The sequence below is a fragment of the Cryptomeria japonica genome, chromosome 5, assembly GCF_030272615.1.
Source record: "Cryptomeria japonica chromosome 5, Sugi_1.0, whole genome shotgun sequence".
Taxonomy (NCBI): Eukaryota; Viridiplantae; Streptophyta; class Pinopsida; order Cupressales; family Cupressaceae; genus Cryptomeria; species Cryptomeria japonica.
This window is the reverse complement of record NC_081409.1, coordinates 688,113,031-688,126,519: the sequence shown is the minus strand read 5'-3', so window position 1 is coordinate 688,126,519 and position 13,489 is coordinate 688,113,031. Positions and strand designations below refer to the sequence as shown.

Genomic DNA, 13,489 nt, shown 5'->3' with positions numbered 1-13,489 from the left:
CGTACACCTCCACAAAGGCTCAATAGAAGCCAATGAGAAGTCATTAGGAAACCCTAGCGTCAAGACCCTAGCTTCCAAGGAATAAAAAAACATAACCCCAAGACCCAAAGCCTAGGCAATCATAGGGGAAAAAACATCCTAGCTACAAAACAAAATAAAGATGCAAGTGATCACAGAACTGGGACAAAAGGAAACCCTAGCACTCGAGAATAGAGCATCACAAGTCATATGGGAATTGATTCATAGTGGGGAGCCACCAAGAAAGAAGAAACCCACAACAAGCTCTAGAAGCATCACAAGAAAAGCTCCCATGAACCTAGTAACCAAACCCCTCCCCGACTCGAAGAACCAAGGGTAGAGAGAAGGAAAGATTGTAACTAGCCTAATCCCAGGTGCAACCTAGATGGCAGAGACCCCAAAACCAACCCTTGTCGAACCCAAAAATGTAATAGATAAAGAAACTCTTGCTACAACCAAAAGCAACCCTGTCGTAGCTAAATAAGATCCCAACCAGGTAGAAAAGAACCCAACTAGGGCCAAAAGGCCCACACCCATTACATCCTAGTCATCTGCACCAGCAAGAGTATGAAACCCATCCTCCTCTTAACCCTATTGCCTCCATCACCTCCTTCACTACCTATCTCCACGATCAGGTGACAAAAGAAAGTTATGTAAGGGTTACATCATTGAAACCCTATTTTATGTTAATTAAAAAATTCTTTTATGTTTTATATTATGATAAAAACATTCTATTTAAATATTATTTAATTCAACAATTAAATAACTAATAGCAATTTTACACTTATTTACAATAAAAATTAGAAAAAATTATCTTATTTTAGTAATTTAAATTTAACTTTGATTAAAATTACCATTTTATGCTTTAGTTCACTCCTCTTAACTTGTTTGCATGCATTTTTACTCTTCAATCACAAAACACAATAAACCCTTTAATAATTATTGGTTGTTTACATTGTCTTTGATGATATATTTATAAGTATTTGCCTAGCTCCACTTGAATATATCCACTTGAATTATTGGTTGTTTACAATAAAGTTGATATGATGAATCTAAGTGAAGATGCAATATGTTGTAATAAATACAAATGAATGTAAATTTTATAAGATTACATAGAATTCGTTATAGGAATATGTTACGATTGGGTGGGAAATAAATATCCACAATGACAATAATGGGATTCAATGGAATGTTTACATAATAATGATAGTCAAAGTATACTTCAATTTTATCAATTAGAGATGAATAAATAAATATTTTTAAAATGGGTAAAAGATAGTTAAATTTATATATTGATATTTTTTATTATAATTTTTTATTTTTTTTGGAGATCATTTTTATGAAGAATCATATAATTAATAAAATTATGTAACACAACAAAAGTAGATAATGAATGAAACTTGAACACTTAACAAGTTGGAAATATACAAGTTTGAGAGTTAATAAGAGTAACTTGGATTACATTAGATCGTGGTACATAAGATTTTACTTTACTTACTAGGAGGATGTGGAGGAACCACTCAATTTTTCAAGATATTGAAACTGTTGTTCTGCTAGTATAGAAATTGGTATATTGAAGTCTCTAATTCCTTGATTTATGTCTATCAATATTCTAACCACATCCTTCATATGTGGTCTCATTTTTAGATTTTCATGTGTACAAATGATTCCCAATCTTATAACTCTTTCCATTTCCTCATAAACTTTTTTATCCATATAAACAGTTTTCATAAGATGATCAATGAACTCTATCAAATTATGTTCTTTGTGTGTCTTGTTTGCCCATTGTGAAAGGGTCGATCCTTTTTCAGCTAAATTTGAACTTGTTGGCTTCACACCACTTATTAGCTCCAATAGTATAACTCCAAAGCTGTATACATCTTTTGGAGAAGGTCTCATTTGATATGCTCTTTCTACAAAACAAAAATTGAAATATAAGTACAATAATTCTTGAAATTTGATTTCAAATAAAATAACAAAAATATTTTGAAGGTAAAATTTTGTAAACAGAATATTAATTTATTAAAATAAACATTCTAATAAATTATAAAATTATGAGACAAATTTTCTTATAGTTGGATGAAAAAAACTATCTTTAGTAGTTAAAAAACAATAATTTACTATCTTATATTTGAAAGTAAAGAAAATGCAATTTCAACTATATTTCTACAGTTGACATTACAGTTTAATTGGACATTTAACAATGGCAGAAAAAAACAACTAAATTTTAAATTTTAAATTTTAAATAATGACAATGCAAGCAAACTTTCTTGAAAGATGGGCCACTAAATGCTTAAACCTAAATCTTGTCTGATTGTATCTCTACCCACCACTCCACAAATCAACAATTTTTTAACTAATGACAATGCAAGCAAACTTTTTGAAATGGGCTTTGTACTAAATGCTTAAATCTAAATCTTGTCTGATTGTATATCTACCCACCACTTCACAAGTCAACAAATTATATTAATAAATAGGAGATATTTCCAAGGCAAGTCAAATTATGATATTGCTATTAGGATTCAACTCTCTAGTTATCCAGTCAAACTCATTAACCCATATTTCTTGAGCCGTGGTTTACAAGAACTCATTTCTTCTGAGAATGAATGGTACACTTAGCACTGGTTGCATCTAGGCGATGCTTACAGAGGTGAAGCATTGGACCTTCCCATGAAGTCATCCATCCCAATACTACTCCAACTCAAGCGTGCTTAACCATAGAATTTCCTCCAAAGTTAAACTCACCTAACTGGTAACCCCAAATGAAAATGATTTAAACATTACAAATAGAATTTTTGTTAAATAGCAAAATACAATATAAATAAAAACTGTCTTAAGATTTGGAAAAGTATTAACATAACCGGAGCTGTGTAACCAAGAGTAAAGCAAGAGCCTAAAGAGTCTGCTGTGACCTCATTATTGGTCATAATCCTGGCTACGCCAAAGTCAGCAATATGGGCTTCCAAATGTTCATCAACAAGTATATTTCCAGGTTTCAGATCGCAGTGCACAATTGTATTCATACATTCATGGTGAAGATAAGCCAACCCATGTGCGACTCCAACTGCTATATTCAATCTTTGCTTCCAATCCAGTCTGCAATCCAATGGGCCGTGCAACAGAACGTCCAGGCTAAAATTAGCCATGAATTTGGACACTATTATCATTTCTTGGCCGTCGAAAAAATAGCCCAATATTCTCATAAGATTTCTGTGACGAAGGCCCTCCAAAATCTGGAGCTCTGACAAGAAATGTTTTAGACAATACTCTCTATCCTCAGAAAATTCCATTCTTTTTATGGCTACTGTTTGGCCCTTGGCAAGGATTCCTCTGTAAACTGTTCCAAATTGGCCTTTCCCAATTATTTTTCTGTCGCTAAAATTCCCTGTTGCTTCAAGCAACTCTTTCCGCGTGAATTTCAAGCATGGCTGGGAAATTCTTTTGATTTTGGCTTCCTCAATTTGAAAATGAAGCTTTTGGAAATGAGAGACACGGCTTCTGTTCATATAGTGTCTCAGGAAGACAAGGAAGAGAAAAACACAAGATACTATGAACAGGATAGTGGTAACTAGGGGATAAACTCGGAGAACGAGATGCAGAGAGTAAAGCTTCCATGATATAATTAGGGAAACAACGCAGGTAGTTAAATATAGAAGTAATAAAATCCTCACGGATTTCCTCATTGCACTAGTTCTTTCCACTGCTGCAGAGCTTCGTCTGGAGGTGGAAACCCTGTCAAAGTATGGATAGGTGTCTGGAGGTAGAAACCCTATCAAAGTATGGATAGGTATCTCGCCACATACCCTATTGAATTTAACAAATTAATAGTTATTATGGCTGATTATAAACACAGAAAGATTGATATTATAAAAAGTCCAGTCAACGGTCTTTTCTCGACCCGAGGAAGATGTTTCCTTTGTCATTATCAGAAATTATTACAACTACAAGTTTTCCAAACCAAAAAAATTGCTTCATAGGTAGGGTTTACTGCTACGTGTCCCATTTAAGTTCTGTTTTCATATAAAAAATAGTTTGTAGAATGGCCTGTCTTTCAAAATTCCAAATTAGAATTGGATCAAAAAAATTATGGTAGGGGAAAGGACCCAGTAGTTGAGCATGTACCAATTATTGTGAGGGTTGTTGATACCTTTTGTTCCAATAATTGTACAAATAAAAACTATTCTTTGAAAAACAATATATCATTTTTTGTGTCTTCATATATCAATAATTGCAATACATCAAATCAGTTTGAATTATTATGGCATGTATCATTGATTTACTAAATTTCATGCAACTATTAAACAAAAAACATTCAATACATGTTTCATATTAAATAAATTAAAACAACATTCCTACAACTCAGCACACTTTTGATGTGATATATATGGTTGACCAACTTGTGAGGCAAAACAGTCCCATCACTCATTCACAATTGTTCAACTTGTCATCCTCTAATAGCCGGCACTGGCTATCCAGGGGAAAATTTGCACCGCCTGGATAGCTGTGCTTCCTCGGTCCGTGCCCCTCCGCGTTCGTGTCTGCCCGCCTGCGTGAAAGGTGCCCGTGAAAGGACGTCGCCCAGTTTTCACACCCGCCTAAAAGTTGATGCCTGGTCTTGTCGGAAACTTTTCCTCTGTACCCGCTGGCCTTTTAGTGGGGTCCATGTCTTGCACTGCAGAGGTGAGATGGTCATCGCACACCGTAGTGCAAGGCATGGGCCAGTGGATGCCTTTAAAAAAAATTATATATATTTTTAAAATGTATTATTTATTATTTAATATATTTTATGTAATATATTTTTAATTATATTTTCAATAAATTTTTAATATCTTTTATATATCATTTTTTAATATATTTTTTTATTTTTAATGTATTTTTTTTATTTATTATTTTTAATGTATTTTTTAATGTAGTTTTTAAAGTTTTTAATGTATTTAATCTATTTTTTTTATTTTTGTTATGTATTTTATTTATATATATATTTTAATGTATTTGTTCTATTTTTTAATGAAATTTATTTATAAATATAATTTTTTATTATTATATTAGCACGTCTTGTCGATTGGGATCACAATCTATCTTAAATAGTTATGTCATAATATTATGCAATATGACATAATATTATATGAGACTATGATTAATTTAAATTAGAAAATTAATAATAAATTACTCATGAAATGTAATATAGTTAAAAGTTAGATGGTAATATATGTTGATTGAATATATTTCTAACTTTTTTTTACACTTCATGAAATGTAAAAAAGAGAATAGAAATATCTAGTGATTCATTATATTTCTAATAAAGAGGTTGATATTGAATGAGAAGTTATTAAGAACATAAACTCTCAATTTTTAGAATTTACATAATTCCCACCACAATGATAATCTTGATATGAAAAATATCAAGAGGTTAGAAATATATGTTGATATTGAATGAGAAGTTATTAAGAACATAAACTCCCAATTTTTAGAATTCACATAATTCCCACCACAATGGTAATTGATATGAAAAATATCAATCATATAAAAATATTGCTTGATACTTTTTATTTCTTTATACATTTATTTACATATAAGAAAATATATATTATCTATAAATAAAATCTATAAAAAAAAAATTATTATGATTTATTTTCTTTTAAATTTTTGAAATTTAAGAATTAATAGTTATTTTAAGTCCATTTTGAGTAGAACAATAATAAAATTATATATTTTCAATTTGAATATGTTTTTAAAATAAAATAGTAATGAATTTTTATATGTTTTAATCATTCATATATAGTTGAAGTTTTTTTCATATTTAAAAATATTGAACATAACAAAATAAATCTAAATATTATTATCTAAATAAAGGATTTCTATTGTAAAATATATGCCTATAGAGAATATATATTAAATATTCAAAGTACCACACATCTTCCTTTATCTAAATAGCAGCCTTCTATTGTAAAATTAGGGTTACAATTAGGCTTAAAGTTCAAATAAGGTTTAATTATGTTTATGTCTAGAGTTAAATTAGGGTAAATGTTCACTTATGGTTATGGTTAGGGTTTCATTAGTATTGGGGTTAGAATTTAATTATGGTATGTGTTAACATTTAATGAGGCTTAAGGTTGTGGCTACAATAGCACTAGGGTTTAATTATTATAAGGATGGAGTTATGGTTAGTATTAAGGTTATAATTTAAATTGTGTTAGTATTTACTTAGAGTTAGGATTATGCTTAAATTCGAGTTTCCATTCAATTATGGTTTTGAGTTGTATTAAGTTTAAGTTTAAGATTACAATTAGATTTTGACTAGAGTTACCATTTAATTAGGTTTAAGGTTAGAGTTCAATTAGATTTAAGGTTATAGTTAACACAAAGTTAGTGTTATAGTTCAATTAGTGTTAGCGTTAGAAATATATGATGATTCAAGTGTAAAAAAGAGGTTAGAAATATATTGAATCAACATATATATTTCTAACCTCTTTGTTAGAAATATATTGAATCACCATATATTTCCAACCTCTTTTTACACTTTAGAAAAGAGGTTAGAAATATATGTTTCATGAAGTGTAAAAATGAAACATAGAGAATTACCATCTAGATTTTAACTATAGAGTTAAGAAATTTTCACAATCCATAGTATAGATCAAATTGTTTCTAAATTAAATTGTCTCAATTTTTTGAATCCAATAATGATAATTAGATGGTATTTATCTAACTCTTAAAAAATAAAAGTTAGAGAATTACCATCTAAATATAATTTTTTTAATCAATAGTAGATAATTCTATAATAAATTATTTTTTAAAATTAAGAAATTTCATAATATTTAAATATGGATCAATAACTTATATCTAAGCCATCCACATTTGATTTATCTTTTTATTTCATGAGTAATTTATTATTAATTTTCTAATTTAAATTAATCATAGTCTCGTATAATATTATGTCATATTGCATACTATTATGACATAACTATTTAAGATAGATTGTATTGATCCCCATCCACAAGACATGCTAATATAATAATAATAAATTATATGTATAAATAAATTTCATTAAAAAATAAAACAAATACATTAAAATATATATATAAATAAAATACATAAAAAAATTAAAAAATAGATTAAATACATTAAAAACTTTAAAAACTATATTAAAAAAATACATTAAAAATAATAAAAAAATAAAATATATTAAAAAATATATATATATTAAAAAATGATATATAAAAGATATTAAAAATTTATTGAAAATATAATTAAAAATATATTACATAAAATATATTAAATAATAAATAATACATTTTAAAAATATATATAATTTTTTTTAAAGGCATCCACTGGCCCATGCCTTGCACTACGGTGTGCGATGACCATCTCACCTCTGCAGTGCAAGACATGGACCCCACTAAAAGGCCAGCGGGTACAGAGGAAAAGTTTCCGACAAGACCAGGCATCAACTTTTAGGCGGGTGTGAAAACTGGGCGACGTCCTTTCACGGGCACCTTTCACGCAGGCGGGCAGACACGAACGTGGAGGGGCACGGACCGAGGAAGCACGGCTATCCAGGCGGTGCAAATTTTCCCCTGGATAGCCAGTGCCCTAATAGCCAGCTTCTGAATATAAATGTTCAGATTCTAGTTTGCAACCACCAAATCTGGGACCTGAAACATTAAATAGAGCAATTGTGAGGCTCTCCATTCGATTGAAAACAAACAATTAATGCAAAAAAAATTTAAATTTACCTCCCATAAATCCAATCCACCTCATGTACTCTTATCCAATAGAAATGCAGAAATCCATACCCATGGATCAAGCAAGATCATAAAATGGCCATAGATCAAGCAAGATCAAAAAATAGCCACAGATCAAACAAATCAAATAAGATTTAAAAAAAGGAGGGAAAATGTCATATTAATGTAGCTTACGATGAAGGAGAGTTTTTACATTCCTCCTTTGTTCAGTGCATACATACATTACTTCTTGTTGACTTCTTGCTGCAGACCTTTGTTCAGTGCTCAGTGCATACATACATTGCTTCTTGCTGCAGACTGATTCACATTCCTCCTTTGTTCAGTAAATAATCAAGATTTCTTGCATACATTACTTCTTGCTGCAGACTGACTCTGTGCACATAATATCTGATCGTGTGCTGTCATAGATTTCAGGTATTTTGTTTTCATTATTGTTTAGTTTAGTTGACTGTGTTGTCATAAATTGCAGGTTTTTTGTTTGTTTATATAATTTTTGACTGTGTGTTATCATAAAATACAGATATTTTGTTTTTGTTTGTTTATATAATCTCTGACTGTGTGTTGTCATAAAATACAGGTATTTTGTTTTCACTACTGTTTGGTTGGCACTGTGCTAGCATAAATTCCAGGTACACTCACATTCTTGCATACATTACTTCTTGTTGCAGACTGACTCTATGCACATAATATATGATTTTAGCTTAGTTGTCTATCATTTTATGTAGTTTAGTTGTCTATCATTTTATGTAGTTTAGTTGTCTATCATTTATGTATTTTGGTTTCACTACTGTTTAGCTTAGTTTAGTTCTTTGTGTTGTCATAAATTGAAGGTATTTTGTTTGTTTATGTAATTTTTGACTTTGTGTTGTCATAAAATCCAGGTACTTTGTTTTCACTACTGTATTTTGTTTTCATTTTCACTACTGTTTAGTCTATGTTGTCATAAATTGAAGGTATTTTGTTTGTTTATATAATTTTTGACTGTGTAAATTTCAGGTATTTTGTTTTCACTACTGTTTGGCTGGCACTGTGCTAGCATAAATTCTACGTAATTTGTGTTCATTACTGTTCAGTTGACTTGTTTTTACTACTGTTTAGTTTATATATATATATATATAATCAATCCTCATATATCTATTTCATTACTATTCAGTTGACTTGTTCTTACTACTGTTTAGTTTCACAGTATACATATATATTATTATATATATATCTGCATATATTCCATAGTTATATATATATATATATAAAATCAATCCTCATATATCTATTTCATTACTGTTCAGTTGACTTGTTCTTACTATTGTTTAGTTTCACAGTATACATGTATATATGCATATATTCCATAGTTCACTTATAATAATATATATGTATACTGTGAAACTAAACAGTAGTAAGAACAAGTCAACTGAACAGTAATGAAATAGATATATGAGGATTGATTATATATATATATATATATATATATAAACTAAACAGTAGTAAAAACAAATCAACTAAACAGTAATGAACACAAATTACCTAGAATTTATGGTAGCACAGTGCCAGCCAAACAGTAGTGAAAACAAAATACCTGAAATATATATATATCTGCATATATTCCATAGTTCACTTATAATAATATATATGTATGCTGTGAAACTAAACAGTAGTAAGAACAAGTCAACTGAACAGTAATGAAATAGATATATGAGGATTGATTATATATATATATATATATATATGGAATATATGCAGATATATATATAATAATATATATGTATACTGTGAAACTAAACAGTAGTAAGAACAAGTCAACTGAACAGTAATGAAATAGATATATGAGGATTGATTATATATATATATATATATATATATATATATATATATATATATATATATATATATATATATATATATATATATATATATATATATATATATATATATATATATATATATATATATATATACTGTGAAACTAAACAGTAGTAAGAACAAGTCAACTGAACAGTAATGATATATATATATATATATATATATATATATATCTGCACACATACATACAGATGTGTATATATCTCCATACATAGATTTTATATATATATTTATATATTTATATATATATATATATATATATATATATATATATATATATATCTGCACACATACATACAGATGTGTATATATCTGCATACATAATCTATTTCATTACTGTTCAGTTGACTTGTTCTTACTACTGTTTAGTTTCACAGTATACATATATATATACACATTATTCTTAGTTACAACATATATATATCTGCATACATACATATATCTGCATATATTCCATAGTTCACCTATATATATATATATATATATATATATATATATATATATATATACAGATGTGTATATATCTGCATACATACATACAGATGTGTATATACTTAATGTTTGATGTTATTTACTCCCAAAACCATCCATTCCAGTAAAAGTTCAAATTGCTGCCAAAGACAATATTGCTCCAGAAGCTTATATTCCATAGTTCACCTATTGTACATATATATATACACATTATTTTTAGTTACAAAATATATATATCTCCATACATACATACATATATCTGCATACATACATACATACATATATCTGCATACATACAGATAGATGTGTATATACTTAATAGTTGATGTTATTGTTGTTCAGGCACTATGACAACAGGTAAGGCAACAACAACAGGAAAGGCAAAAGGAAAGACAACAGGAAAGAGACCAAGCAAAAGAACAACCCAAATGTTGAGGAACCGTTACCCACATGGTGTTAAATTCCATTTGGTGAAGGATAAAGATGGCGACACTGCAATTAATCCACCTCAGGATGACATAACTTGTAATACTGCAGATGAAAATGTAGAAAGAACAAACACTCCTTTACAGTCTTCTCAACATCATGGAGATGAAAAATCCAGTTATAACGGTCAGTGGACAGAAGAAGACATGGAATGTGCTATGAAAGATGTTGAAGACAATTCATATTCCATCAGAGCAGCTGGAAAAAAGTGGGGAATTCCTGCGAGCACTTTAACATTTTGGCTTTCAGGGCTGACAACAACAAAAAGAAGAGGTCCACCAACGATCCTTTCGTTGGAAGAAGAGCTAGAAATTGTTGACTGGTGCAAAGATATGGCGCAACTTGGTCACGGATTAGAGATCATTTAGCTAGAGTCACATGTAGCTCATATATGTGAAACAAGGCCAAATCCATTCAAGAATGGTTTCCCAGGCAAATCATGGTGGACAGGTTTCCGCAAACGCCATTCAGATTTGACAATAAGGACTGCAGAGGGTTTGGACAGAGATAGAGTAGTAATGCTACGACCAAGTATTGTGACAGATTTTTATGACAACCTGGAGAAATTGTACAATGCTTCTGAATACGGACCAACAAAAATATGGAATTGTGATGAAACAGGTGTGCAAGCAGGCAGGAACTGCGGGATGCGAGTAATTGCAAAGTTGGGTAGTAGAAGTGTCCCACAAATTTTATCAAAGAGCAGAGAGTGGATAACAATTTTATGTTGTGTTAATGCAGCAGGTCATAGCATTCCAGGATTTTATCTTTTCAAGGCCAAAAGACAGCTTAAAAACTACATTGCCAACTGTGAACCGGGAGCATGTATGGCTGCACAACCACATGCTTGGATGACAAAAGAATTATTTTTAAATTGGCTATATCACTTTGCCAGATCTGTTCCGGGTGGAGTTTCACCCACAAACAGACATCTCCTTATATTTGACGGTCATCGAAGCCATGTTGCTTTGACCACAATCCATGAAGCAAGATCTCTTGGTATTGATCTTCTAACATTGCCTACCCACACCAGCCACATATTGCAGCCTCTAGATGTGAGTGTGTTCTCTCCATTCAAGGCACATTTCAAATCTGAAAGGTCAAAATGGATGGCCAAACATCCACACATAGAAATAAGGAGAACTGAATTGGCAGAACTTGCAAGTAAAGCATTCAAACTTGCCCTGACATCTGAAAACATCATAGCTGGTTTCCGAAGGACCGGAATATGGCCTTTAAATAAAGATGCTCTTTGTAATGACATGAGACCAAGTGATGCATTCAATTTACAAGATGATAGTGATGCTGCAGGCATTGCTAGCATCTTAAGATTAGCTGGCTATGGAGAGGCACAAGTGGAAGAGTGTTTGGAACAATGTGTGAAACAAATGAAAGAATTGGAAGCACAACAAACAGAAGAACCAACTGAAAGCACATGCTCACCAAGTCATATCAGCCAAACACAATATGAAAATGGCATAGATGAAGACTTCAGTTTACCATCACAATTTGAACAACCTAATTGGATTAAAGAAGGAGCTGAACATTTAGTAATACAGATTGACATGGAAAATGAAGAAGTTTCTTTATCCATGCCTTCACCTCCAATGCTTAGCTCTGAGGTCATTCATTATTATGCTGATACAATGGATTGGGAGAATTCAAATTTAGAAACTAATGAAGTTGCAGCAGATGAGCAAGATGGACACAATCAAGGTTCTTTGAAGACAACTGCAGCATTTGAGATAGAAGACGAAGCTGAAGAAATCTTATGCAGTCAAGGCTCTTTAAAAAAAAATTTGAAGTTACCCATTGAAAGGGTGAGAAATAGGTCTAGTCTTCTTTCTAACAATAATGCACTTAAATTGGGCAGTAAATCTCAAATCCTTACTTCGGATGAATACATAATTCGGGAACAGAAAAAAGAAGCAAGAAAAGCTGAAATTGAAGAGTTGAAAGTAAGGAAGAAAAAACAAAAAGAGGCAAGGAAACTTGAACAAATTGCAAGGAGAAAGAGGAAAGATGAGGAAAAGCTTGAAAGACAAATAATAAAGCAGAGGAAGGAAGAAGAAAGGGCACAACAACAAAAGGAGAGGGAGTTGAAAAAGAAACAAAAGCAGATGAGCAAGCAAAAGAAACCAGCAAAAGAGCAAGTGAACGAGGATGTTGCAATTATTGTAGGGGAGAGGAGTACTCCATCAACACCATTGCCTCAGCATCATCAAATTTTACAAGACATGTACAATATCTTAACACCTGCATATGCTGCTCTTAGTAACCTCCAAGCTGGTTACCATAACAATTTAGAACATACTGCAATCAGGGCAGGGCACAATAGTACTCCATCAACTCCCCTACCTGGCCATCATCAGATTTTGAGAGATATGTACAATATTCTAACCCCAGCGTATGCCGCCCTTAACAACATCCATGTTCCAACTAGTCATAGCCCCCCTCACTCTCCTATCAAACAATTCCAATTTGGTGGAGTGCGAGATGAAAATATATTTGGTAGTATAACTCCTATTACACCACAGGTTGATGCAGCTATTGCAGAAAAAACAATGACAAGGAGTCCTATGGAGGAGCCAAATGCAGCTGTTGTAGAAAAAATGATAACAAGAAGGCCTGTGGAGGAGCCAGAACCCTTCCCTGGCTTTATGGTGAACTGATGAAACTAATCAATGCTGCATGCCTGAATTCAGAATTTTGGATTGCATTGCAAGTCTTGTTTTGTAGGTTGGCCATTTTGCGGTGCATATAAGCTGGGGAGATTCTGCAATATCTTTATGTCAATATAGCGAATGTGGTGCTACTTTATAATATCTATTGATGTGGAGTAATTTTGTAATTTCTATCTATATATCAATAGAATGAATATGTGTAGGAGTCAAAGTAGACGTTGTGTAGTGTGT

The 13,489-nt window shown here is 31.2% G+C and overlaps 1 protein-coding gene across 3 annotated transcripts in view; it reads right to left on the bottom strand.

Annotated features, from left to right (window-relative positions):
* Positions 1–1,423: 1,423 nt before the first annotated feature.
* The window catches only part of LOC131040750 (probable serine/threonine-protein kinase PBL28), a 34,229-nt gene continuing 22,163 nt past the window's right edge, over positions 1,424–13,489 (bottom strand). For 2 of the 3 annotated variants that reach the window (XR_009372697.1, XR_009104921.2), the window contains one exon: positions 1,424–1,931. Coding sequence is in view for 1 of the 3 variants with exons in the window: in XM_059221623.1 (XP_059077606.1) it covers positions 1,914–1,931; positions 2,931–3,701 (789 nt within the window). In the remaining 2 variants the exon portion in view is untranslated. Of the gene's footprint in view, positions 1,932–2,930; positions 4,068–13,489 lie in introns of those variants that run through there. The other variant, XM_059221623.1, reaches the window with a different exon arrangement.